We start from the raw sequence: 24,827 nt of genomic DNA, 5'->3' as shown, positions 1-24,827 counted from the left end.
AAGCGCGAATTGTGCTTTTTGTGCATTCACGCGTTTGATGCGAATTCGCGTCTGCCGCCCGAGTTGAAAAATCTGAACTTCTGCGTCAATTCGCGCCGCGTTAACCAATCAAGCCTGCTTGCTGCTGTCACGTGGTGAACTGACAGTTTATAATGTTATTTTATGTTTGGCCTCAATACATTATTTTGTAATATGACTAAAATGCACAACAAAGCAAATCTTTCACATAAAAACTCGATTTCTATATGAGAGATACTCATTTTGAATTGAATGCTATTTATTCCATATCTATTCTAGATTATATGAAACTTTATTAATCTAATGTAAAGACAACAAACACAATTTAGTGTATAAAAACTTTTTTTTTAAAATCACAGGACAGGTTTCACTTTCGGAGGCTGCCTCCATTTATTATCAAAACAAAAATAAATGACAGATTAGGTGCGGGCGAGGGTGAACCTCACGCCGGGCTGTACAGCAAGGGCTCGTCAGGCAGCGACCACTCGAGGCCGAGGCCTTATACGGCCTACGCTGTCCTCGTCAGCGTCCTCACCGTTAGGTCCACCAAACCTACCTCCTGGAGCAAATTGTGAAACTCCTGAAACCCTCCGGAGGGTTTGGTGGACCCGAGTACAGCGACGATGTCCCCTACGCAGCTGTTTCTGCTCTCCAGAGCATATACGAGCGGTGACTCTCTCGATTAATGCTAATGCTCGATAAACATCTAAAAAAGATGTCCGCCAACAGGTTTCGAAACTTTCGCCTCCGGATTTTGCCTCTGACTTTCGCTTCAAACTTTTGATTGTACTACTATGCGTCTAAATTCGCGCCTGCCGCGCCTAGTTATACGCGTGACCACTTTGTGTGCATTCGCGCATCAAGAGCGAAATTGACGCGCGAATGCACACAAAGTGGTCACGCGTATAACTAGGCACGGCAGGCGCGAATTTAGACGCATATTCGCGTTTGGTGTGAACGCAGCATAAGAAGTGCGGGAAAGCCGAGTTTTTTTTTTTTTTTCACAAATGCGCGTAAAAATTGGGACAAATATATAACAGTCGAGTTCTCCAGCAGGTGGCAATAGTGGTGACAGGTAGGTTGAAGAGGACCGGTGTGTTATTCAAGTCAGATTAAAGTGCCTCTGACTGTAATTTGCAGCCTAATAAATACATTTTGCCTGCGCCGGAGGCCGGACCTGCCCTCAAGCCGGAAATCCGGCACCCCGCCGGAATACTTTAAGCCCTGGTATTACGTGTTCAGTCCACAGTTTTTCATCGCCATCTACTGGCCTGGCAGCAGAATACAGTGTTTTTAGCCGTTTTCGCAGATCCGTGTGAACGGGGATCGTTTTGACAAAGTCTGTACACGGAAAACTCAAAGGAAATACTTCTCCATTTTAAGCATATCGTTGTCATGTAAACATACCCTGATTCAGAGTTACTTTGACACTAATTTAACTAGGGATTTTGCCAAAGACAGCAGACATATGAAAAAAGATTCCATTTGACAATTGTGGTTTGGCAAACTTTTATTAAATATATTGTGCACCATTCATTCTGCTGTTTGTAACCAAAATAATATGGCAATAAATACATTATACAGTTTTTTCAATTCTGTACAATCCAAGGCAAGTGAAGCTGTTAGTTGATGTTTCGGTCCACGTATCGTAATACCGTCCCTGATGTTGTCTGTACGCTACAAGCACACACAAAACAATAATCAGTCATCAGATTATAACTCAAATCTATTGTTTTATACAACGGTCTTACCATTCTACTAACTCTGCTCCCACTATATCATGAATGTGATACTTCATCTGGAATTTAACCTGTGAAGTTGTGCGGCGCTCCTCAAGTTCAGTCTTCAGGATTTCACCGTATTTGGATTTCTTCACCATGCCCAGAACAGCTTTCCGCCCTGTTATAAAATCGGATATAATCCAGTAGTACTAGTTAAAGTGCTGATCATGAGTCTTGTGGTAAACACACACACACCTACCCTTAATGAAGTGCTTAATGAATTTGCCAGAGTTTGGGATTGAAAGCCACCAGCTGCCCGCGTCCCTCACCGTGAGGACGCCCGACTTCACCAGCTGCCTGCGAGACAGAAACCATCTATAGATGAAGTGCCTGAGACAATGAACCACACTTGTGTGACAACTAGCTTGAAAATAAGAAACTATAGCTGAGTTTCCACTGTCTCTTTCGCGATTCCAAGCTCAAAACTCGTGTTTCCACAGTCACTTCCGGGGGCTTGATCGGGCCTCGTCAGGGCTCCTCTGGGCCAACAGCCAGGGTTTTTTGGCCCGCCGAACACCTTGGTCAAAAGCGGGCCGACTCGGGCTTGAGTTTACCTGAGTCTGGAGACGGCAGCGCCGTCTGATTCCATATACCAGCTAACATCAGCTTTAAAGGATAATTCCGGTATTTAGCACTTTGAGTCTCTTTTCTGGTTTGTTTTGGATGAACTAGAGTGGTGGACACAGGAATGTTGACGATGGGTCCTGTCTCGACTTATTGACTCGTCTAGAATCGCCTTTGACCGCTTCAGAGTGGCTGGCTACGGGCATGCACAAACATGTCCTTAAAACAACCCTTAACGTTCGTTTTCAAAACTGTGCAACTCACCGAGTGGTTAGTGGTGTTCGTTGATGATTAAAAACAAGTAGCGTAGTGAAATACAGTTTCTGTCGTGTTTTATTTGGCATTTTGTAAAACCCCATTGATTTCTGTTGGAGGACTCATTGCTCGTTGATATTACTGCGCTTCAGACTCAAATATCGAGCGGAAGTTTATACGCAGTTGCGAGGTATCTGAAAAAATAGTTCCACTATAGCAAATAACACGGATTGAAATCATACATTGCGCCGATACATTTGTTTTAAAATCATCAACGAACACCACTAACCACTCGGTGAGTTGCACAGTTTTGAAAACGAATGTTAAGGGTTGTTTTAAGCCGCAGTGTTGCCAGATGTACGATAATTATCGTATTTGTACGATAATTTTGACCCCTGTACGATCAATAATGGAAAAAATCCTATAATGTACGATAATTTCAGAATTGTGTGACACTTCAAATGATGGTTGTTGTAATAGGGCTTCTCACTGATCTAGCTGTGGATTCTACGTCTACCAGGGGAAGAACGTGTAGAGATAGGGAGCGAGAGACCTTGCGTTTTTGTACGATAATTTTCTTCCAAATATGATAATTTTGAGCTTCTGGTACTATACTTGGACATTTCCAATCTGGCAACACTGTTTTAAGGACATGTTTGTGCATGCCCATAGCCAGCCACTCTAAACCAGTCAAAAAGTCGAGACAGGACCCATCGTCAGCATTTCTGTGTCCACCACTCTAGTTCATCCAAAACAAACCAGAAAAGAGACTCAAAGTGCTAAATACCGGAATTATCCTTTAAACACTTTTAAAATCATTTTAACTCAAAACTCACGTTCATGTTTGAATACCTTCTGTTTGCGATGTGGATTCTAATCACCGCAAAAATATTAGACAAAAGACTATGAGCAATAACCATTACCATAGTAAACATGAATATGACCATGTGAAGAAATCAGACAAATCATATAGGCTATCACAATCGTGCATTTATTTTATCTATCGTCTCTTTACACCAGACTGTCTGATATCCATATTTAGCTCCACATATGTCATAAAATAAACCAACTCTGGTTTTTCGAGAGCTTCCTCTGTTTCTCTGATTGACAAATATAACTTTATTGGGAGAGAGAGTTAAAAGCAGCTCAGGTCGCATATTTGGTGGCATTTTTGTAGGAATGACCATCTTTTCTAAATGTGATATAAATACACTGTCCTGTGTCTAAATAAACAGAAACAGACACGACTGAATAAGTAGCTACGCATGTCCTCTTTATTTTGTGAAATAAAGGTAAACCACTTTATTTCAGAGTGACTAATGTGCAGTCTTGACACAAATTAATTCATTATGATCAATGTATCACTTTTTATTGTAATCCTGTGCTTGGGTTTTTAAATCTTTAAGTAAACCAAATGCCAACAAACATTCGCTTTTATCATGATTCATTTGCGATCTCGTTAGTTTCCAGTGATTTCTGTCTGATAAGTGTTCTGATAAAACTTCCATTTGTTGGTGAAATGAAGGGTTTGTGTGTCGTTGTTCCAGAGAGGCGTGTTACAAATGGGTCTTAGTAAAGCGCTGAGGAGCTTCAGGCCCGACCGTGGAGACGCAGTGTGTTTTGGGCTCGGTGCTCCAGGTCCGAGGCTATTGGCCCCGCCCACCCCGTTTAAAGCCCCGGCTCGCACTGGCCCGACAGTGGAAACACGGCTAATGAACAACATACCAGCATTTGTGTCCTTACGTGATCTCAGAGTCCGTGAAGAGGAACTCCTTCAGCATCTTTTCTTTGTTGAAGCTCAGATCGGAGCAGCCGGGAATTAGTTTATCCAGGAATTTCTCCACAGTTTCCAGAGTTTCTCTTCCGGCTTCCCCTTGCAGGACTTTGGCTCTGTAGTCTTCAGCGAACACCAGAGCGAAAGCCTCCGAGTCGAAGCCCAGCTGGAACATCAACAGCTCGCCGCTCGCCCTCAACTCATTCTGAGCGGGAGAAACACAGATAAGAGCTAGACTGACCAGCTAGCCGTTAGCTAAGGGGAAATCAGGCTTACTTTTCAGATTCAATTTAGACCAATCTACCCGTTTGAGTGACTTATTTAAACCTCATCCTTCCCTCGGGTCCTTTTGACCCTTAGACTTTTGTCGCACTTAAACCACGAATACACACACAAAAGAAAACTGAATGGATTAGATGAGTTTTGTGGTTGAAATGTAAAAAAGTAACAAATCCTTCACTTGCGGGTCAATCTGACCCCCTTAGGAATGACTGTAATGCAAGGAATGCTTCAGTACACACAGAAAAACCTAAAAATGCTCAAAATTCTAACTAAAAAATGCTAAAACTTTATTAAAAGATTTTTTTTTTCCACAGGAGGTCAGCAATGTAAGATATTTTGAGCTGAATTAAAAGGGTTATGAATGAAATTGTGTTATTTTGAATTTAAGTTGAAAGAATGTGAGGAATGTACTTAAATTACTGTATTTCTACTATCAAATCTAGTAATTTAAAGGTAAATAAAAAAAGAATAAAAAAATCCCCCAAAAAATATTGCATTAAAAAAATAGAAACAATACTATCAAAATGAAATAAAATAAGCTTTCTGAACAACAACAACAAAGAAAACCCCCATCATTTTAGGCTTCGGGTCATTTTGACCCGCGAGAGAAAGATGTGTTACAAAGTGCGAGGGAAGGATGAAGTTATGACCAGTTTTAAAGAAAAATGTGCTATTGGCCACATAACTTATGACTGTGCTAAGGTCATTATTAAATCATGGATTAAATCATCTAGCACCGTGTCTACTTTGCGAAGATGAATGCTTTAACAGGAGCGGATCTCACCAGCTGCTTGTCCACGGAGGTTCTGTCGCTGTGTAAACTGTACAGCTGGTGTTTCAGGACCACCGGAGGGAGGCTGTCGTTGAAGAGTTTGCGTGGAAACAGAGTCATGAGGTCCTGCAAGCTCGAGCGGACATCAGCTGCTCCTTCTGCTGGACAAACACCTTCATTTCATTACTTACATCTCACACATTTGTGTTCATTTAACTCAGAGATATGTTGTATAAAACGGACCCCCGGTTTCACAGACAACGGATTAAGAAAGTCCCAGACTAAAATGAGCAGTTTTAAATGAAAGCTTTGTTTTGTCTCAAGATGGACACCAGTTATGTTTTTCTTTTTCTTTCTAAGGCACGTTTATAAAAGCTACTTAAATGCCCTAATTGAACTAAAGCCAAATCCTGGCTTAATCTAAACCCTGTCTGTGAAACTGGAGCAGAGAGTAGTATTTTAAACCTGTAATAGCATGTGTATCCTACCATATTAATATTTATACCATGGTCTGGGTGAATACTCGATTCTGATTGGCTGCAGGGTGTCCATTAAAAAGTGATAGAGGACAAACCGTCAGGCGTAACCAGGGAAACCAAATTATTGTTTGTAAAAACTTTAGATTTCGATTGTAAAATATAAACTAATGTTTCAAAAATGTGTTATTTGGCAAGTGACCATGGTATAAGCGGGTTAATGCCCTTCGAGGTGTCCATTGTCAGGTATTATCAAACGGATAGTTCCGGTCCTTGATTCTGATTGGCTGAGCCGCGTTCGAAGCCGTTGTAAATTACTCAACACACACACACACACACCTGTGACCGCATTACATTAGTGTTACTGCGCAACTGCCGTTTGTGATGCATTGTTGCTGCATGTGTTGCTTAGCAACCTCTTTGGAACTACATTGCTTGGCAGAGGAATAAATGTGTTATAACGTTATATATTTTTGTTGCTGGTGTTTATTTTATGAATAAAATAAATATTAAAATAAATATTTTTATGGAGTAACCGTTTTATAAAAGCAATAAGCCCCTTGAAGCCGTGTTTTACAGTGGATTTAGAACAGCTAAGGGGGTTTTACCAGTGATCGCGGGCGAGCGCAGACTGAATGGGAGTCTATGGAGCTAGACGGCTAAATGTGTGTCTTTCTCCTGCTTGTCGTTGAATCAACGTAGATTTTATTGTTGATTCCGCAAGTTCAATATAGATTATAGTCCAAAAGTCAAATGAATGAGTACTTATGTCCTTTCGATTTCTTACAGGTTGGGCCGTTGTTGGCCTAATGAACGCTGATTGGTCAGTGACGGACTTGCGACTGATTACGACTAGAGACCCCGTTTGATGGCACCAGAAGCTAAAGCAGAATCAGAAACATTATCTTAAGGAGGACTTTCTGTCTAAGTTAATTTTTGTGTACTGTATTTATATTTTCCTGCAGACACTTTTATTTTCATATCGTTATATATGTATTGTAAAAAGTACACGGGTATAATGGAATCTGAGTGTTTTTTCTATTCTTGTGTTCATTGTTTAATGTGTTTATATATACATGACAACCTTAAATAATCCAGTCAATATCCCGCTCAATAACATTTCATTGATCATAGAATAAATTAGAAATAAAGATTGAAAATGCCTCGTAGGTGTGCAGCAATACATTGTTCCAACAGTGGGAATGGATTGTCCTTCTTTTCATTCCCCAAGGACAAAAAAAGGTAATGTTCTTTCTTGCTCCTGTATAAATGGTCATAGGTTACCGGAGGGCTGCACCTGGGAGGGAATGTTGGCAAAAACTGGAGAGCGCGGGTAAAATCGCACATGACCTATTCAAATTGCATGCTGCCAGAGCCCGTCTATTAGACATTCTCTGGCGCTACCAAGTGTTGGGAAAATGCCATTTTCAGCTGAGTGTATTATCTTAGCTCCCCCCTTTTGAATGCAACTTTCAAATTACTTGACAAAAAATTACATCCTGAGAAAAGTGGATTCTGGGGGTGAAACCTAGACTCCCATTCATTCTGCACTCGCCTGCGAGCGCCCCCGCATGGACAGAGACGTGTTACTGCAGCCAGTCCAGAAACCGGAAGTAACCAGAGAGTGCCAATTCTCTTCCTATTAGACATTCTCGTGCCTAATAACGCAAAATCCACTGTAAAACACGGCTTATTGCTTTAATTTACATACTTTAAGATGCTTGCAAAGCCATTCAAATATTTACTGCTCAGAGTCATATGCGTTCATACATATTTAAATTTGACTTAAAGTAGGGCGGGGTTTGATTTTTGATTGGATGGTTGTGGTTTGCTATTGGTGGATTTCATGTGAGTGACAGGTGTGCCGCGTCACACTCACATTTTCACAAAAACAGTTGGAGATTAAACAACAGTGGCCGGGTGATGGTGTACATAATCAGTGACATTGATTGCATATATTTATATCTGGAGCCTAACAGAAGTAATATATTAAGGAGGACAGACGTTAACTGACACGTTACTTTATAATGTCTGTTTAACAGAGGTGGGACAAAGTCATTGTTATGCAAGTCACAAGTAAGTCTCAAGTCTTTGCCCTCGAGTCCCGAATCAAGTCGAGTCAAAGATGAGGCAAGTCCCGAGTCGAGTCAAAAGTCAAAGCCAACAAGTCTCAAGTCGAGTCCAAAGTCCTACCATTTTAGTTTCGAGTCATTTCAAGTCCTCTACCACAGAAATAAAATTTACTCAAATCATGTATGTCTGTAAGATTTGTATTTATTTAAACCTCTTTTTATACAATGACATTAATTAAATACAGTAAAAAACTGTTTTTTGTGAAAATTTAATTTTCACAAAAAATGCTTGTATTTCAACAGCATATTGAACAATGCACAGCATGCAGCTTCAGTCCTGTATTGTATTGACCTCATATTGCAAAACAGTTTAACTTTGAAATAGACATGGGTCGTTTTAGCCTAAACCTTTTTAAACATGTCATCAATAAAATCCTCACTCCTCAAAAGTATTTATCATCAACTTCAAATTGCAACTCGTTTTTTGTCGACTACCTCGTAATTTTTATAGCCAAATGAAACTACCTTCGGTATCATTTTGCCTACTGGCGCGTTGTTGCTTGTTGCGCTTCACTGGTTGTCTTGCAATGGCCTGCTTACGCCGTTTCACACATACTCCGTGTGCAGTGCGTATGCGGTGCGTCTTGCAGTGCGTATGCGGTGCGTGTTGCAGTGCGTATGCGGTGGAAGACCAGCACGCGCAATAGTGCTTTCACATGCTGCGTTTGCAGTGCGTGATCCGCGGCTGTACCACAAATACATAGCCTACTCACTATTTGTATTTCAAATCCAGAAGTTAAGCAACTTTTATTTAAAAAAAGGTTTTTTGTCAGCATTGCGATTCTCTTTGTACACACGTATACACTCTTTAATAGACGTATTCACGTTTAAATACAATTTAAACAACGTATTATTTAATGCATTACTCTTATATAATTATATATTAAGTTGCTCAAGCAAGTGGTAAAATATTTAACCATGTAGCCTACTTATATTAAAATCGCATAGCCTAGGCCTACATTTTAAATTAAAACTTAAAATTGACAAAAACAGCAGACTCATACTCTTTCTTTTGCATAATTTAAATCTTTATACAATAAATCTCGCATGTCACAAAGAACTTGTTTTTCCACCTCCACGAATGAGACGAGTGTTGTTCATTATGTTGTCTTGTTGAAATATGTATTTTCCCTTGATTTACCCCGGTCTTAACGTCTCAGCATTGCGATTCTCTTAGTACACATATACACTCTTTATAATAGACGTATGCACGTTTAAACACAATTTAAACAACCTAGGCCTATTATTCAATGCATTACTTCTACTTATATTAAGTTCCTAAAGCAAGTGGTCAAATATTTAACCATGTAGGCTACTTATATAAAAAACAGCCGACTCTCATGCCTTTTCTTTTATATTTAAATTAATACAATAAATCTCGCATGTCACAAGGAACATGTTTTTCCACCTCCACGAATGAGAGTGTCGTTCATTATGTCGCCTTGTTTTCCTTGCCCTGGTCTTAAAGTGAAAATAGTATTTAATTAAATACATTTATGGTGAGATTACTACATATTATTTAATTAATCGCATTTATGGTGAAATTACTACATTTTTAGGTCAATCTGTGTTTATTTTGACCACGAACCATGCGCTGTCACTTTAATTCAGCGCGTGCAGCACAGCAGAAATAGACTCGGTGCGGAAACGATCGCGGCACTGCTGTATACGCACCGTACCTGGAACGGGTCGACGGACTGCAACCGCGTGCAGTGTGAAAGCTCTAACCTGTTAACATGGGTACGGAATAAAATACGCACCGCTGGCGCATACGCACTGCAAACGGAGTATGTGTGAAACGGGCGTTAGATGCTGTCGAATCAAAACAACGTGGGACTACAGTGATTGGATGTCGTGCAGGCAGCGCGTGCGCTCTCTGCATGCATACCGGTGGTGCACATTTTTTTCACAGATGCAGAAACTGAGAGCGGCGCGGCCGTGTGGACATTTTTTCCCCCAGTTTTCATGGGAAGTAGCAAGTCTTCTCGAGTCAAAAGGCGCAAGTCCAAGTGAAGTCACGAGTCATGTTAAAGTCCAAGTCGAGTTGCAAGTCTTTGTACATTTTGTCGAGTCGAGTCTGAAGTCATCAAATTCATGACTCGAGTCCACACCTCTGCTGTTTAATATTAAGTGTTTTTGATCTGCGTGAGGAGGGTAAATGACAGATCTTACCGTGACTGTCTCCGGGAACAGTGTCAGCTGCGGGTCTGCGTCTCTTCGTCAAACAGAAAGTGTCTGCGATCAGCGCTCGCTTTCTGCTCATTTCTCACTCTTACAGAGATCTCTTATCTGTTTCACTCATATAGCGGCTGAGAAGAGCGCTTAACCGTCTATACATGTCATATATCCCAGATGAAGAGACTTAAATCGATACACAGGTTTGTTCTCAAGAATATCTGTTAAGAAACTCTACTGTTGTCACTCGAGTTCGCATGTTTGTTCCACAGACTGTTCATCAAACACACACACACCAGCTGACTGAGACTCTTCTTCGCTGGTTTTAGGATGAATGAGCGCATATGCTGCCCTCTGACGGACTGTTTTAAAACAACACGCTCACACACAGATCTGATTGTTCATAATAGTAGGATATCCTAAAATATATGTCTAATATCCTAAACCTGTGTTTCGAGCATACGCTGTAAATCTCTCTCTCCAGTTATGTTGCGACTGCGAGTTTGATTGCACACCCCTTGTTTTAATATCCCGGAAGTGATGTAGTCGATGATGCGTGGTTTACGTTATGGTTGCTTTTTAATAATAAAACCGGTGAAAAACTATATCTTTCAAATAGTGTACCCAGAAAAGGGTGAATTGTCTAACATTTTCTTTCGAATTAGGTTTCAATAATCATATTATTGAGTTGTTAAATTATGATTTTGAACATCTGTTGTTCCATTGGCTGGTGGACGCTTGTGTTGCATCACGGGAAATTGTTCGCCACAAAATAAAACGAAACGTTTGTGCTGTTGTTGCTGCTATTAAAAGCTCGACTAACAGCGAAACTCTAATGTAAACACGAATCTTCATCTAGATGCCGTTGACTCGAGTGGAGTGACTTTAGTGTCCCTCACCGTCACTGAGACTCGTGTTCGCGGAAGTGACTCTCCCTCAGACTCGCTGAAGAACTCATACTTACCTGGCAGGGGAGACACCATGATCACGACGGTGGTTCACCCAAGGCGAGACTTAGCCATTGCACTTTCGGCTTTGTTGACCTTTGCGAATTCCCCAAATGTGGGAATCTCGACTGCATAATTTATGGTAGTGGGGGACTGCGTTCGCGCTCTCCCCTGATCACGTGGTTAATATAAGAACTGAAACTCTTGATATTTCTAGCGATTAATAGAATAAAAGTCTAACAATTTCTATGTTCGTTAGAATTAATCAGTGGGAGTATCTTCTATGGTTGAGCTGTGATATACAAGCCATCTGATTGGCCGAGAATCAACAGTTCCCATACACTCTTTTTTTACAGTCTATGCTCGAAACATGAATGCTCATCGAGTTACTTTTACGTCCCTGACAGGGGCGACACGTGATCAATTGCACAAGAGTTGATATGAACATTATAATAATATATCTTAAAGTGATGGAATGTTCAGATCAGTTTATTGACGTTTTTGTTTGATCTTGTTCTTCAAAATGAACGTATATTTATTTTAGAGTCAATTCGTGACAATATTTATTCTGTATCAACACAATCATCCAGTGTTTTACTCTGAAATGTAAAATATACAAAAAAAAAACAGTATAACCAAAGTGAGCTTTTCCACCCTGCTCTTCGCAGGCGATGCAACACTTGGCCTGCAGGACTTTAGTGGGGTTTCCTTGGAAGAAGTGTCCGTGTCGGGAGTTTCCGGATGCATCCGGATGCTTCAGGTCAGTGCTTCGGGTTCAGTCCCCCCCCTTGACTGAACCGTGACACCGCTGGACGGCATCCACATAAGGAAGGGGGTCACGGACGATCTCCTCGAACACCAGTCGCATCAGGTCCGAGACATAGCCTGTTGAGTGTGAATCGATAACAGTTACATTTAGTGCCTATACAACTGCACATTTTGATTTGTTGTTTGTAATAAAAAATATATATGTTTTTAAACTTACAAATTGTTGGCTCTGTCTTCACTTGTTTGACCCTTTTTGCCTTTGGGAACACGAGTCTGTGGATCCTTTTCCCCACGGCTGTCTTCCGCTGTGGGCGCTCAACGTTCTCATTGAAGTGCATGGCTGCAAGGTACAACCTAAACCAGACCAAAGAAATTTCGTAACGCAATAGCGAAAGTCTTCTTGTATGCACACACTCCTGTTAACTCACAGCAAAAGTATTTGCTAAACCTGGATGCCGTGTCAAAGCGGTCCTATATAAAGCGGCCTATTTTTTCAATTGTTTTCGATGGGAGCGCGAATTTTTAAAACGCCATGAGCGTAGCGAGGTCATTTTTTACAGGTCGCCGAGAGTTGAAGAACGTTCAACTTTGGGTAAAACGCAGCACTCATCACTAGCCGCGTTTCCATTACCCTTCAAATTGCGCAAATTGAAAATACGCCCAATGGAAACACGTCAATTTCGCAAAAACTCCCATTTATCGCGAAAAAGTTTTTCCGCTCGCATGAGGGGTTTTTCAGGCAATTCGAAAAATAAATATTTCGTAAAACTGCAATGAAAACAGTTTTTGCTCATTTACAGGTCACCTGACGTAGACGACGTGTGTGTTTGGACAGAATACGAGACAGAGCTCTTTATTAAACTCATAAAAGACAAAATAATTACAGGAATAATAGATTCTAAACCTCAAATAAATGCCACAATCAAGACCTCGAAGCAGATCTGAGGGAGAAACACCTCATATGTGCCGCTCACTAGTGTTGTCAAAAATATCGATATTTCGATAAATATCGATACTGAAATATCTGAACGGTACCAATACTAATGTCCCGAAGTATCCATACTCCCATACTAGCCGAGCTGTCACTTTAACTTCTCTCCAAAGGCGCGTTGACTAACACCACACGTGACCGCACTCGTCTCATTCTCTCTGGTTAAATAGCAAAAGTGAAGTGAATGGAAAAATGGCGAGTGCGGCGCCCTTGCGACCGACTTTGGTTGATAAAGAACACCGCGAGCGGACATGTCGGAGAATAGCGCGGACACGCGTTAAAAACACATCGAGCACTGGGCTGCGGGCACCCAAAAGATTGTTTGGCTATCAATGTCCCTCACATCACTCATTTTTTTAAATTCTGAAAACAGACTTAACGAACAAGCTCCAGGGGGACATGTACATTTAGCAGCATGTTCCTGTATGCTACTCACCATCAATGGGTCACCTCTTTCTGAATTCCCCTATAACTAACTGTAACTCCTCTGTAATTTCTCATTTTAACTTTTCTGAAACATTAACCAAGATGGCCTAGTATTGTTGTTATGAGTGTGTGGTCTCGTTTTTCCACTGTAATTCTTAAAGTTAATATAATCTGACTGAGGAATCTTAAAAGTAAATATTTTAACTGTGGTCAAATGTAAATTAACTTGTGCCTATTTAACTTTATTCAAAAAAATATTATTTAATTCTGCAATTTGCCTAAATTTGCAATTATCATCAATTTGATTACACAGATATAATTAAACTAAACTGAGCTAGACAATGACATCTCTGAATTCAATAATAATATGCCTGAAAATTTAATGTTTAATCTTATTATTATACATTACTTACACTCTGTCCTCCAATTTGATAGTGTTAAGTGCTTTGACACAATCTTTATTGTTAAAAACACTATATACACTATATAAATAAGGTGACTTGACTTGACTTCATGTCGATCCAGTGAGCATTGTTTTTGCGTGTGATGCACGCACGTGTGTTTAAATCTGTTCATCAAATAATGTTAATGCATTAACCAGCATTTATGACCGATAAACAATCCATTTGTTACAGTATATTTTAATCTTTGATAACAGTAGGTAATAAAAATACAACGGCTCATATAGCTCTGGTCCAAAGAAAAAATATTAACAGATAGAACTCGGGACATTTTTGTAAAATATACCTCATTATCATGTTCTAGACTTGTTATATTCAGCTTTAAATAAAAAAAAAATACCCCCTTAATATTGTGGCAGTTTTTTCTCCGTGGTATCGAAAATGGTATCGAATATCGATATTTTTTAGGGTATCGTATCGAAGTTAGAAATTCTAGTATCGTGACAACACTACCCCTCACAGTATAAGGGTCTTTCCTTGCCATTAATGCTTGAATAACACGCCTATGTTTCCTTCCATTAATAATAATAATGTCTAGTGCGGTAGCCTATGTGGCTGTGATATACACTCACCTAAAGGATTATTAGGAACACCATACTAATACTGTGTTTGACCCCCTTTCGCCTTCAGAACTGCCTTAATTCTACGTGGCATTGATTCAACAAGGTGCTGAAAGCATTCTTTAGAAATGTTGGCCCATATTGATAGGATAGCATCTTGCAGTTGATGGAGATTTGTGGGATGCACATCCAGGGCACGAAGCTCCCGTTCCACCACATCCCAAAGATGCTCTATTGGGTTGAGATCTGGTGACTGTGGGGGCCATTTTAGTACAGTGAACTCATTGCCATGTTCAAGAAACCAATTTGAAATGATTCGAGCTTTGTGACATGGTGCATTATCCTGCTGGAAGTAGCCATCAGAGGATGGGTACATGGTGGTTGTGACGGCCTGAGTGGTGGCCGCACAAGAGCGGTAATGTGGATGCACACACATGCACACACACGCACACACGCCAACATTCATACATTTACACAAAGGATATACATTTAAGAATGCTCTTTATTTAAACTTATTTTGTCATTCATATTCATTTGTTTCCGTGTAATAATGGATCATAATAAATCACACAAATTAGTTACGTTGTATATGTTACTTATATTTGTTTCTGTTTTGAGTTTAAGTTTACCGTGATGAACTTCAGACATGGTCCGCTGCAGCCGCATCCTGGCGTAACAAAGATTAGAGTCCGGGCAGGAAACAGAGAATTTAAGCGTTATTGGTTCCGCCCGAACATACCATTTGCTGGAATTGCCCGGGGGAGGAAGAAATGTTAATGTCTTTTATCAATTGATTTATTTAGTTGTACATTTATGATATTTGATTACATTTTGCTTTCCTTATCTTTATTTATTGTATACCTTTGTTTGATTTGATTTTGATTTACTTATGGTTATATGTTGAATGTAAAGTTGAATCGTTTCCCCTCTTAATTTGTAATGGGCCCATCCTTTCCTTTATAAACTGTTGCTTTGTTCATTTGAGCAGGTCAGTAGTTTTAGTTGTTTGTTTGTTTTTTTGTCTAATTGTTTTGATCTCATTTTCTGTTTGTTTATTTTTGTTGTAAGAAGTTTATGAGTTTGTAAAGTTATTTTTTTCTTGGGTTCAAATAAAGACCCATTTTCTTTTGCAAAGCTTGTGTTCCTTGTTCTTGCCTCTTGGTCCCTCACAGTGGTCATAAAGGGATGGACATGATCAGAAACAATGCTCAGGTAGGCCGTGGCATTTAAACGATGCCCAATTGGCACTAAGGGGCCTAAAGTGTGCCAAGAAAACATCCCCCACACCATTACACCACCACCACCAGCCTGCACAGTGGTAACAAGGCATGATGGATCCATGTTCTCATTCTGTTTACGCCAAATTCTGACTCTACCATCTGAATGTCTCAACAGAAATCGAGACTCATCAGACCAGGCAACATTTTTCCAGTCTTCAACTGTCCAATTTTGGTGAGCTCGTGCAAATTGTAGCCTCTTTTTCCTATTTGTAGTGGAGATGAGTGGTACCCGGTGGGGTCTTCTGCTGTTGTAGCCCATCCGCCTCAAGGTTGTGCGTGTTGTGGCTTCACAAATGCTTTGCTGCATACCTCGGTTGTAACGAGTGGTTATTTCAGTCAAAGTTGCTCTTCTATCAGCTTGAATCAGTCCGCCCATTCTCCTCTGACCTCTAGCATCAACAAGGCATTTTCGCCCACAGGACTGCCGCATACTGGATGTTTTTCCCTTTTCACACCATTCTTTGTAAACCCTAGAAATGGTTGTGCGTGAAAATCCCAGTAACTGAGCAGATTGTGAAATACTCAGACCGGCCTGTCTGGCACCAACAACCATGCCACGCTCAAAATTGCTTAAATCACCTTTCTTTCCCATTCTGACATTCAGTTTGGAGTTCAGGAGATTGTCTTGACCAGGACCACACCCCTAAATGCATTGAAGCAACTGCCATGTGATTGGTTGCATAGATAATTGCATTATTGAGAAATTGAACAGGTGTTCCTAATAATCCTTTAGGTGAGTGTATATAAACCTACCAACGTCCGTTGCCATGATTTTTGGAATGACTGATCGCGAGAGGAAAACATTTTTAGTCGCATAAACATCGGTTAATGGAAACGCCGTCATTTCGCAATAGATTTTTATCGATATTTAAAACCGCATTAAGTTTTCGTTAAAATTGCAAAAGTTTTGCGCAAATCTTTAATGGAAACGCGCCTACTGTCACTTTTTACCCAACCGTCCAATCACAGTGGAGGAGGGGCGGGACTAATACCACACCGACCAACCGCCACATTCTGCTCGTACAACGTCAACAGACGATGACAACAAGCTTATTAACGGAACAAAATCGTTTAAAACAAGAGCCAGAGAAAATACGTTACATTATATCGACATTTTAATATGGAATCAACACAGAAACAAAATGTGTGTGAAATGAGATACTAGAAACACTTTGTTAATATGCGTTTACACTAGTAAAAATGAATGCGCTCGTGCGCTGTCGAAACGCTCTCAAGCGCCCATAGCTAGGCGTTTTCAGCAGAGCGCCTAAAACTGAAATGATCTGCATTTTGATGGCCGGCAATTAGGCCTGATGTCTCCAGACCGATACTGTGCGTTCACACCAAACGCGAATAGCGCGTCAAATTCGCGTCTAGTTGGACGCTTAAACATTTTGAATCTATTCGCGTGTCCAGAGCGAAATTGACGCGCGTAAAAAGCAAAAGTTTGAAGCGAAATTGACGCGCGTCTGAGGCTAAATCTGCTTGTCTGTTTGCAAGATGGCTGATGCTGATCGAGCATTCATCGAGAGAGTTACGGCATCGGAGCGAGGATCACCCTTCAGGATCCCATCTATCCCAGCTGCGAGCGCCTGTCCATCTGTCTTCGCTTAGAAAATGTACATGAAATTTTAAATACAGTATATTAAATATTGAAAATCTATCAATGTTTTTCAAACTGTGGTACGGGTACCACTGTTGGTGCTCTTTCTAGTGATACTCACTAGTATATACTCACTTTCTAGTGATACTCAGTTACTTGTTATTGAATATTATATTATGCTATACTGCTATATTGCTATACTCCATTTTGAATGAGTGACTCCGGGCGGGAGTTTATCCCATCACTTCACCACGTGACAGCAGCAAAGCAGGCTCCTGATTGGTTATCGCGGCGTGAACAGACGCCAAAGTTCAGATTTTTCAACTCGGGCGTCAGACGCATACACGTTAAACGCCTCATTCGCGCCGCAGGACCTCCAGACGCTCGTAAATGCGTCTTTACATTGACTTATCATTGAAATCACTCGCGCCAGACGCTCTATTCACGCAGCGTTACTCATGTCTCACACCTTCACTGAACAAAACCAATTTCTGCAGATAATTTGTCCCCCCATTCACAGTTGCCTTTATAAAGACTTGTTTTATGCATGGTGGGGGTCTTGTGGACTGTGCATACCTGCATAGCATCCCAGTGAAGGGGAAAACAGCATTTTTTGGAGCAAACCTCTGGATGACTCCGTGGAACGACTCCACAGTTGATGTCTGGGAATGATGGCTAAGCTTTGCAACATCAGTAAGGAACCGCTTGTTGGTTAGGACCTTGTCAAGTCTGTTCAGAGCGGGAGAACCTACGAGGAAGTGCATTTAAATTGTAATTTAAAACCATAAATATTGATAATCATTGCTTTAGGATACAGACCTGGCTGAAACCACTTGCTACGGTCCTTTGAGGCCTTTGGTTGATGCACACACTTGGGGAACGCTGGGTCAGAGTGACTGTGGACATCTTGAATGTGGTTCGACACGGACTTCCACTTCGCCACCTTTTCTACCCCGGAGACGGAGCTCGTGGCACACCAGTACAGGTGGTTGACGATGCTTTTATGCCACTTTCTCACCAAAGCACAGTCCTTGTCTTTGCCGATTCTTTCCAGCTTCTTTGACAACCCTAATGAAACGAGTTTACATGCCAAAACATGGATATACAAGATATACAAATTGTTGAGTGAAAATATAAATAAAAGGTCATATTACCTTTTGCTACATGCCAAACGTGGTAGTAGTGGGGGATTTTACGATCTCTCAGGAACTTTTTGATCTGAGGGTGCCGATCTGTGATAACACAGTCCAACTTCACACCACTTCCAAGTAGGAGGTCCAAGCTTCTCATAAGACCCTCCTTCTCCATGCATGAGCTTCCCCCCACCTCGCTGCTCTGTGTAGAAACATACATACAATGGGTATCCATGAACTTTTTTTCCATTCTGTAACATAACTGAGGATTGTGTACACACACTAGGGTGACCAAACGTCCTCTTTTGCCCGGACATGTCCATTTTTTACGTGCTCTCCGGGGCGTCCGGGGTTTTTTTTATAAATTCATGAAAATGTCCGGTTTTCACTGTTTTTCATGGGACCATTAAGTGTGTGTGTGTGTTCATCTCAGCCCCATTGGTCTGTCACTGCTCGTCAATGTCAGAATATTTGAAATGACCAATCAAATCAAAGCAGGCTTTATGTTCACAGGATTTTAGCAGCGTGACTCGACGCTTCAGTTTACGGTCACGTGCGAGATCAAATGTAAGTAATGTTTTCGTTTCGGTCGGGATTAGTGTCAAATAAAGGTGCTAGCGACCTAGAAGCCCACACAAGGAAAGTAAATGCTACAAGAGAACATCAGGAGGATTGAAATAGTTTTTTACTGAAATAGTGTAGTAGATTTCTTTTCTTTTTTTTAACCTATGGCCATGAAAAGAAATAGAGTCATGTAAAAGCTGTTATAAAAGCTAAACTATTATAATTTTTTTATTATTCTATTGTTGCGGGCCAAAAGTTGAATGGAAAGGATGTATTACTTTATGTATTAAAGAACAATAACTTAGTTGCAAGGTTGTGAATGCATTTGTCAAGTATTTTTTGATGCATTCAATCCCCAACAATGCCCCCACTCATTAACCACATCACCGTCTAGATAGATAGATAGATAGATAAGGTAGAAAGAAAGAAAAAAGATTAGTAAAAAAAGAAAGAAAGAAAGAAAGAAAGAAAGAAAGAAAGATTAGTTAGAAAGAAAGATAAAAGATTAGTAAAAAAGAAAGAAAGAAAGGTGGATTAGTTAGAAAGAAAAATTGTTAGAAAGATAGATAGATTAGTTAGAAAGAAAGAAAGAAAGATTAGTTAGAAAGAAAGATAAAAGATTAGTAAGAAAGAAAGAAAGAAAGAAAGAAAGAAAGAAAGATGGATTAGTTAGAAAGAAAGAAAGATAAGTTAGAAAGAAAGAAAGATTAGTTGGAAAAAATGAATGAAAGAAAGATTAGTTAGAAAGAAAGATAAAAGATTAGTAAGAAAGAAAGAAAGAAAGAAAGAAAGAAAGAAAGAAAGAAAGAAAGATGGATTAGTTAGAAAGAAAGAAAGATAAGTTAGAAAGAAAGAAAGATTAGTTGGAAAAAATGAATGAAAGAAAGATTAGTTAGAAAAGAACGATAGATAGATTAGTTAGAAAGAAAGATTAGTTAGAAAAGAACGATAGATAGATTAGTTAGAAAGAAAGATTAGTTAGAAAAAAAAGAAAGATTAGTTAGAGAGAAAGAAAAAAAGAATGATTTGTTAGAAAGATTAACCATTAACCACGCCCACCATCCTCTTTTCTGAAAATATGGTCACCCTAACACACACACTTTTCTGACCATTTTGCCCACATATGTATAACACTGATAAGACGGATAAATCTACTGACAGGGTTTCCAATGACACTTTTGTCAGTACTACTTGTGTATACGCATGTGATGTATTGCGTTAGTCCTAATGATTTACAAATACCTGCACCAGCTGTACGTCTACGATTTCGTTGGCCTGCACATCCATCATTGTGTAGCTCCCATACTTCCCAGAATATCCTACAATGTAAATGATTTTACAATAAACATACTCACTGTAGGGCAACACATGCAATTGTTGGTATAATGCACACACATTCAAACGGAAAGTAAACTGAGTACCTGGTGAGTCTGCCCGCATATCGCCCCCGAGAATGACGTTCTTAGCCTTGCTCAGCATTTGAAGCTTCTTTGATTGCCATTCAGTCCAGCTGTGGATTACAGCCGGCTCCAGAAACGTCCTGGCATGTCTCCTGAAGGCATCATGAGTGTGTGTTCTCAGCCGCATTGCCTCAAACATCTATAAAAGAATTAAAAGGACATCATTTGTGAAGGTTAGACCAACACATTACGCCGGGGACAATGATCACGGTACCTTTTTCATCTTCGGAAATGAAGCTCCACAAAAGTAGATGGCAGCAGACAACTGGAGCGACCCGGCAGGGATGCTCCCAATCACAGGCTGGCTCTTCCACTGTCTGAAGAACCGGCAGTGTGGGCACAGCTGGTCGACGGCTAAGAACGACCCACTTCTGCGGGGTCGTACATCACAGACCCTTGCGCACACAGGGCAGGTCTTGAACAGGCTGAGGAGGCAGTGCTCAAAAACTATGTATTTGGCATCGCCATAAGATGACACTGGTGGTTCACTACTAGAGATAATGAAGAAAGAACAACATTGTCCATCTCACATTGCACAATCTGATAACAGTCACAGTTTACAGGATATCGTGCAAATGTTGGTGTATTTCAGTAATTCAAATTAAAAGGTGAAACTAATATATTTAGTATGTATAACTATATACATATGCATGATTATACTTTTCAGAGGGCCGACATTTCTGTATTTATAATCCTTTTTTATTACTATTGATTTCATGTAATATTCAAATTTTCATAAGCTGTAAGCCATAATCATCAGAATTATAAGTTTTTGCACGATATTCTAATTTGTCGAGTTTCACCTGTGTGTAAACAACACTGCTGCATTGTGAGAGTTGTAACTTTGCTTACAAAAGCAGAGATGATTCTGTCTCCGTTGTAACTGACTGTGTTGAATCTGGAGGGTCAGTGCCTACATTGGAAACTTCCTCCTCCTCCTCCTCCTCCTCCTCCTCCTCCTCCTCCTCCTCCTCCTCCTCCTCAAATTCAAGGCGTGGTCTCTTTGCTGGCCTCTGGCCTCTAGCATTTGTTCCTACTGCCCCACTTTGGCATAGTACTGTCGTCTGTATGCCTACAGAGGGGGAGGGAGGGGAGGGGAAGAGACAATTATGACGCTTTTCCACTGCTTTTCCCTTCGCTTTAGCTCGGTTTGCACTGCAGTTAGCACCGCTTCAAAGTGGGTGGGATTATAGACTGATCATTATAGTTGCGGCAACCAACTATAACCAACGTCTGCACTTCGTCCACCATTCAGCCATTTATTTTTTTGACGTTTTTTTTTTTCTTTTTTCTTCAAGCAAGTAGTTTTAAAACAGGTGCTACAGCGGTGGCTGTTAGCTATTTAAATCTAGCGGGTTTGGTGTCTCGTGTCGCAAATACAATGACGCTGGTAGAGACGATTCTGTCTGACCAATCAGTGATCTGCAGTGTTCTCACGTCACATGTTAGTATCGGTACGGTACGCTTGCAACCTCAACAGAGGTGGTACCATTTAAAGCGAGCCGTACCGTGCCATGCAGTGGAAAAGCGCTAAACCGTGCCGTACCGTACTTGGGATGGGACGATTACCGGTTTCACTATAAACCACGATAAAATGTACTGACGGTTATTGACGGTTGATTATCGTGATTTTAATAACTCACTGTAAATCCTGACCAGCCAGCAACAGGCGATAATGTTGTTGTTGTTTTTATTCGAGAAGGAATGGCGGAAGGCAGATTATTGTTTTAAATCTTACATGATCACAAAAACATGATCAAACTCAGTAAACAATAAATCAACTCTGATTTCATTTTCAATACAACTGAAAACGGAGACGCAAGACGGCAAGTTGTATTTGAATGAAACGAGAGAGCGCGTCCGTTGTGATACATGTGCGCTGTGTTGTAATGCGTTGCTATTGACGACGGTCATTTTAAGGAAGGAAATGCCACAGAATATAATCTTGCTTAAAAAAAGTGCATAGAGCTGCTTGTTTTATTTGTTTTTTGTTGATTTTCAAATATAAAACTTAATGTTTTCAGTGTAAGCATCAGTTATTTTTGAACACCTTCATCTCGTTTTAACAAAACCGTGATAATACTGATAATCACGATCATTTTGGTCACTATTATCGTGATATGAAATTTTCATACCGTCCCATACAGTGGAAAAGAGGGGGGTGTCTGATGGACTGCTCAGTGCCTAAATACAATTTACTGCAGTGATACAATAGCATAATATATTGAAAAGGCATCTTCAACTCACAATTCACTACTCAGACATATTTTTGGTATAAACCCATTCCTATCTTTTGACCAAATAATTTGCACCAGCCAGCTAAATGTTTCATTTAATTGAGACTAGACCAATCAACGATATGACATGTGATCAGTAGGCTACACGTTGACAGAGATTACATTTGATGGACTATGAATAGTTCGCTAATTTGTTGTGAATGACCCACGGAATTGCTAAATGTACCCAGTCATAGTAAACATGCGTAGAAACACTCGCTAACACGTGGAACACACACACACAAACACCTCTAGTGACTCTAAACATAATAATGATTAGAAAGCACACCTTTGCTCCGCAGGTGAGGTCTCAGTGTTGTTGCAGAGAGCTGTGTTGCTCGCGATGCCAGACGGGGAGGATCTGTTTGACAACAAGCGTCTCTCGTGCGTTGTGATGTAACGTTACTCTGAAATAAACACGTGCGGATAAATACAGTGCATCTAAACTACTATCGAATAAATATTTCAATTAAACATTTACATTTATTCATTTAGTAGACGCTTTTATCCAAATGAGAACAATAGAAGCAGTTAAACTAAACTAACAGTAGGACAACAATATGCAAGTGCTATGACCCTTCTCAGTTTAATCTAACGCAGTAAATGTTAATATTTTTTTATAGAATAGAATAGAAAGTGTTCCAAACCGTCACACTAGCTGTACCTGCTAGATAACTATAGCATTGTTAATAACTATTGCTTACAGTTTGCGGTGTTGATCTCAACATGGTCGGCACAGCCCCTCTCTTCAGAAGTAGCCGTGCAGAAAAGCCTTCTTGAAACTGTCCCAGGTTCTCGAAAGAGTCCGGGGTGAAGTGGTTCGAGCATACTGACAATTTCACGTTGAAGCTCACAGGGATCTTGTTGTATAAAAACATCAGCCATGCCCGTTGAATGTTTGGTTCCTTGGGAAGACAATGAAAAGTGCCAACAGCATTCCCTGTACATCCGGGAACACTACAGTAACGACCGTGACTCATCTGGAAGATCCTTTAAAAAACGTCCAAACTTTCTTATTTGTAATTGCAGAAGCACAGCGCCGGCTAATCTGTGTCTGACTGCACCAAACGACCACCATTGATAGAATTTCCTGGACCCAGAAAGTGGGCGGTGTGTATGCAAATTAAGGGGCGTGACAAAGACCAGATCCAAATAAGGAAATCCTCCAAGTGTTACGTCACATCTGAGCTGATAAGAGATCCGACCCAGAGCCCAGCAACATCGAGAAACACATTTGAAGATACTTCATAATATCTATGTTAGCAACTATACTTTATCAAAATTTATGGATATTGATGGAAATTGTTCTTTTTGTTCCGATCAGCCAGAAAAAAATCAGCCTTTTCTTTGAACGTTATCATTCTAAACAAATTTGGGAAGATCTATCTATACATTTTCAACAGAAATCTGGTTATAACTGTAAATTAACATCCAAAGATGTTATCATATATTATTTTGATTCAAAAATTGCTTCTGTTAATTTTACTACGATGAATCTTATGATTTTATGAGGCACATTTCACATTCACAAGAGTAGAATAAATAATTCCAAACCTTGTTTGCAAGTTTTTTTTGGCTGATTTTCATTGTATTTTGAGTCTCTCAAAGGTATCGATAACAAAAAAATGTAGTGATACAATTGTATTTGCTAAAGAATTGAAGCTAATTGAAAAGTGAGTTAATATATGCTGTTTCTTAATGCAAAGGAACACTCCACCCATTTGCATTAAGCTTTGCATTGTTAGAAACCCAGTCATACTATTGAATGGACATGCAACACTCCCTCATTTTCCCCTGAGACGGGAGAAATATGGCAAGCCCTTTTAACATTTAAAAGCTAATTTGACTATCCGGAATTAACATTGTAGATATCAACAATGTCTTTAACTTGATAATAGATATAAAACAATTAAATTATGACTATCCCTAACTCCAGTTATAGATATCTACAACGTCATTTCGCCTAGTCAAAACTTAATTTAAGATATCTAAAAAAAGTAACATGTAGATATCTTGAATTGAGGTGAATTAAAGATATTGAACTGGAGTTATGACTAGTCAGAATCAAATTGAAGATATCTCAAACTAGAATTACAGATATCTACAATTCAGTTTCAGATATCCGTAAT

The 24,827-nt window shown here is 40.0% G+C and overlaps 2 protein-coding genes across 5 annotated transcripts in view; both read right to left on the bottom strand.

Moving 5' to 3' along the window:
* Nucleotides 1-1,020: 1,020 nt before the first annotated feature.
* Nucleotides 1,021-10,635, bottom strand: LOC307169021 (inactive serine/threonine-protein kinase 19). 4 transcript variants are annotated; one of them, XM_079889412.1, is made up of 6 exons: nucleotides 10,227-10,635; nucleotides 5,459-5,604; nucleotides 4,362-4,597; nucleotides 1,999-2,096; nucleotides 1,770-1,917; nucleotides 1,021-1,695 (listed from the first exon to the last, which is right to left on the bottom strand). In XM_079889412.1, the coding sequence occupies exons 1-6, from the start codon at nucleotides 10,315-10,317 to the stop codon at nucleotides 1,641-1,643; spliced, it is 774 nt and encodes a 257-aa protein (XP_079745538.1). In that variant the 5' UTR covers nucleotides 10,318-10,635; the 3' UTR covers nucleotides 1,021-1,640. The 4 variants fall into 4 exon arrangements, with proteins under 4 accessions (XP_079745538.1, XP_079745536.1, XP_079745537.1 ...); XM_079889410.1 differs by having other exon boundaries at nucleotides 1,506-1,695; nucleotides 1,829-1,917; XM_079889411.1 differs by having other exon boundaries at nucleotides 1,513-1,695; nucleotides 5,459-5,607.
* A 1,014-nt stretch (nucleotides 10,636-11,649) lies between these two features.
* LOC307167632 (uncharacterized protein) overlaps nucleotides 11,650-24,827 on the bottom strand; it is a 19,385-nt gene continuing 6,207 nt past the window's right edge. Inside the window, exons 2-12 of the mRNA XM_079886891.1 lie at nucleotides 23,403-23,603; nucleotides 22,988-23,105; nucleotides 21,275-21,494; nucleotides 20,637-20,913; nucleotides 20,384-20,561; nucleotides 20,205-20,281; nucleotides 18,420-18,600; nucleotides 18,085-18,333; nucleotides 17,842-18,013; nucleotides 12,162-12,298; nucleotides 11,650-12,061 (exon numbers count right to left, since the gene is read on the bottom strand). Coding sequence (XP_079743017.1) covers nucleotides 11,952-12,061; nucleotides 12,162-12,298; nucleotides 17,842-18,013; nucleotides 18,085-18,333; nucleotides 18,420-18,600; nucleotides 20,205-20,281; nucleotides 20,384-20,561; nucleotides 20,637-20,913; nucleotides 21,275-21,494; nucleotides 22,988-23,105; nucleotides 23,403-23,603 — 1,920 coding nt within the window. The 3' untranslated portion in view covers nucleotides 11,650-11,951. The remainder of the gene's footprint in view (nucleotides 12,062-12,161; nucleotides 12,299-17,841; nucleotides 18,014-18,084; nucleotides 18,334-18,419; nucleotides 18,601-20,204; nucleotides 20,282-20,383; nucleotides 20,562-20,636; nucleotides 20,914-21,274; nucleotides 21,495-22,987; nucleotides 23,106-23,402; nucleotides 23,604-24,827) is intronic.

This window comes from Squalius cephalus (assembly GCF_949319135.1).
Source record: "Squalius cephalus genome assembly, chromosome: 1".
Classification (NCBI taxonomy): Eukaryota; Metazoa; Chordata; class Actinopteri; order Cypriniformes; family Leuciscidae; genus Squalius; species Squalius cephalus.
Note: the sequence above shows the minus strand (reverse complement) of the source record. Positions and strands in the feature narration are given on the sequence as shown.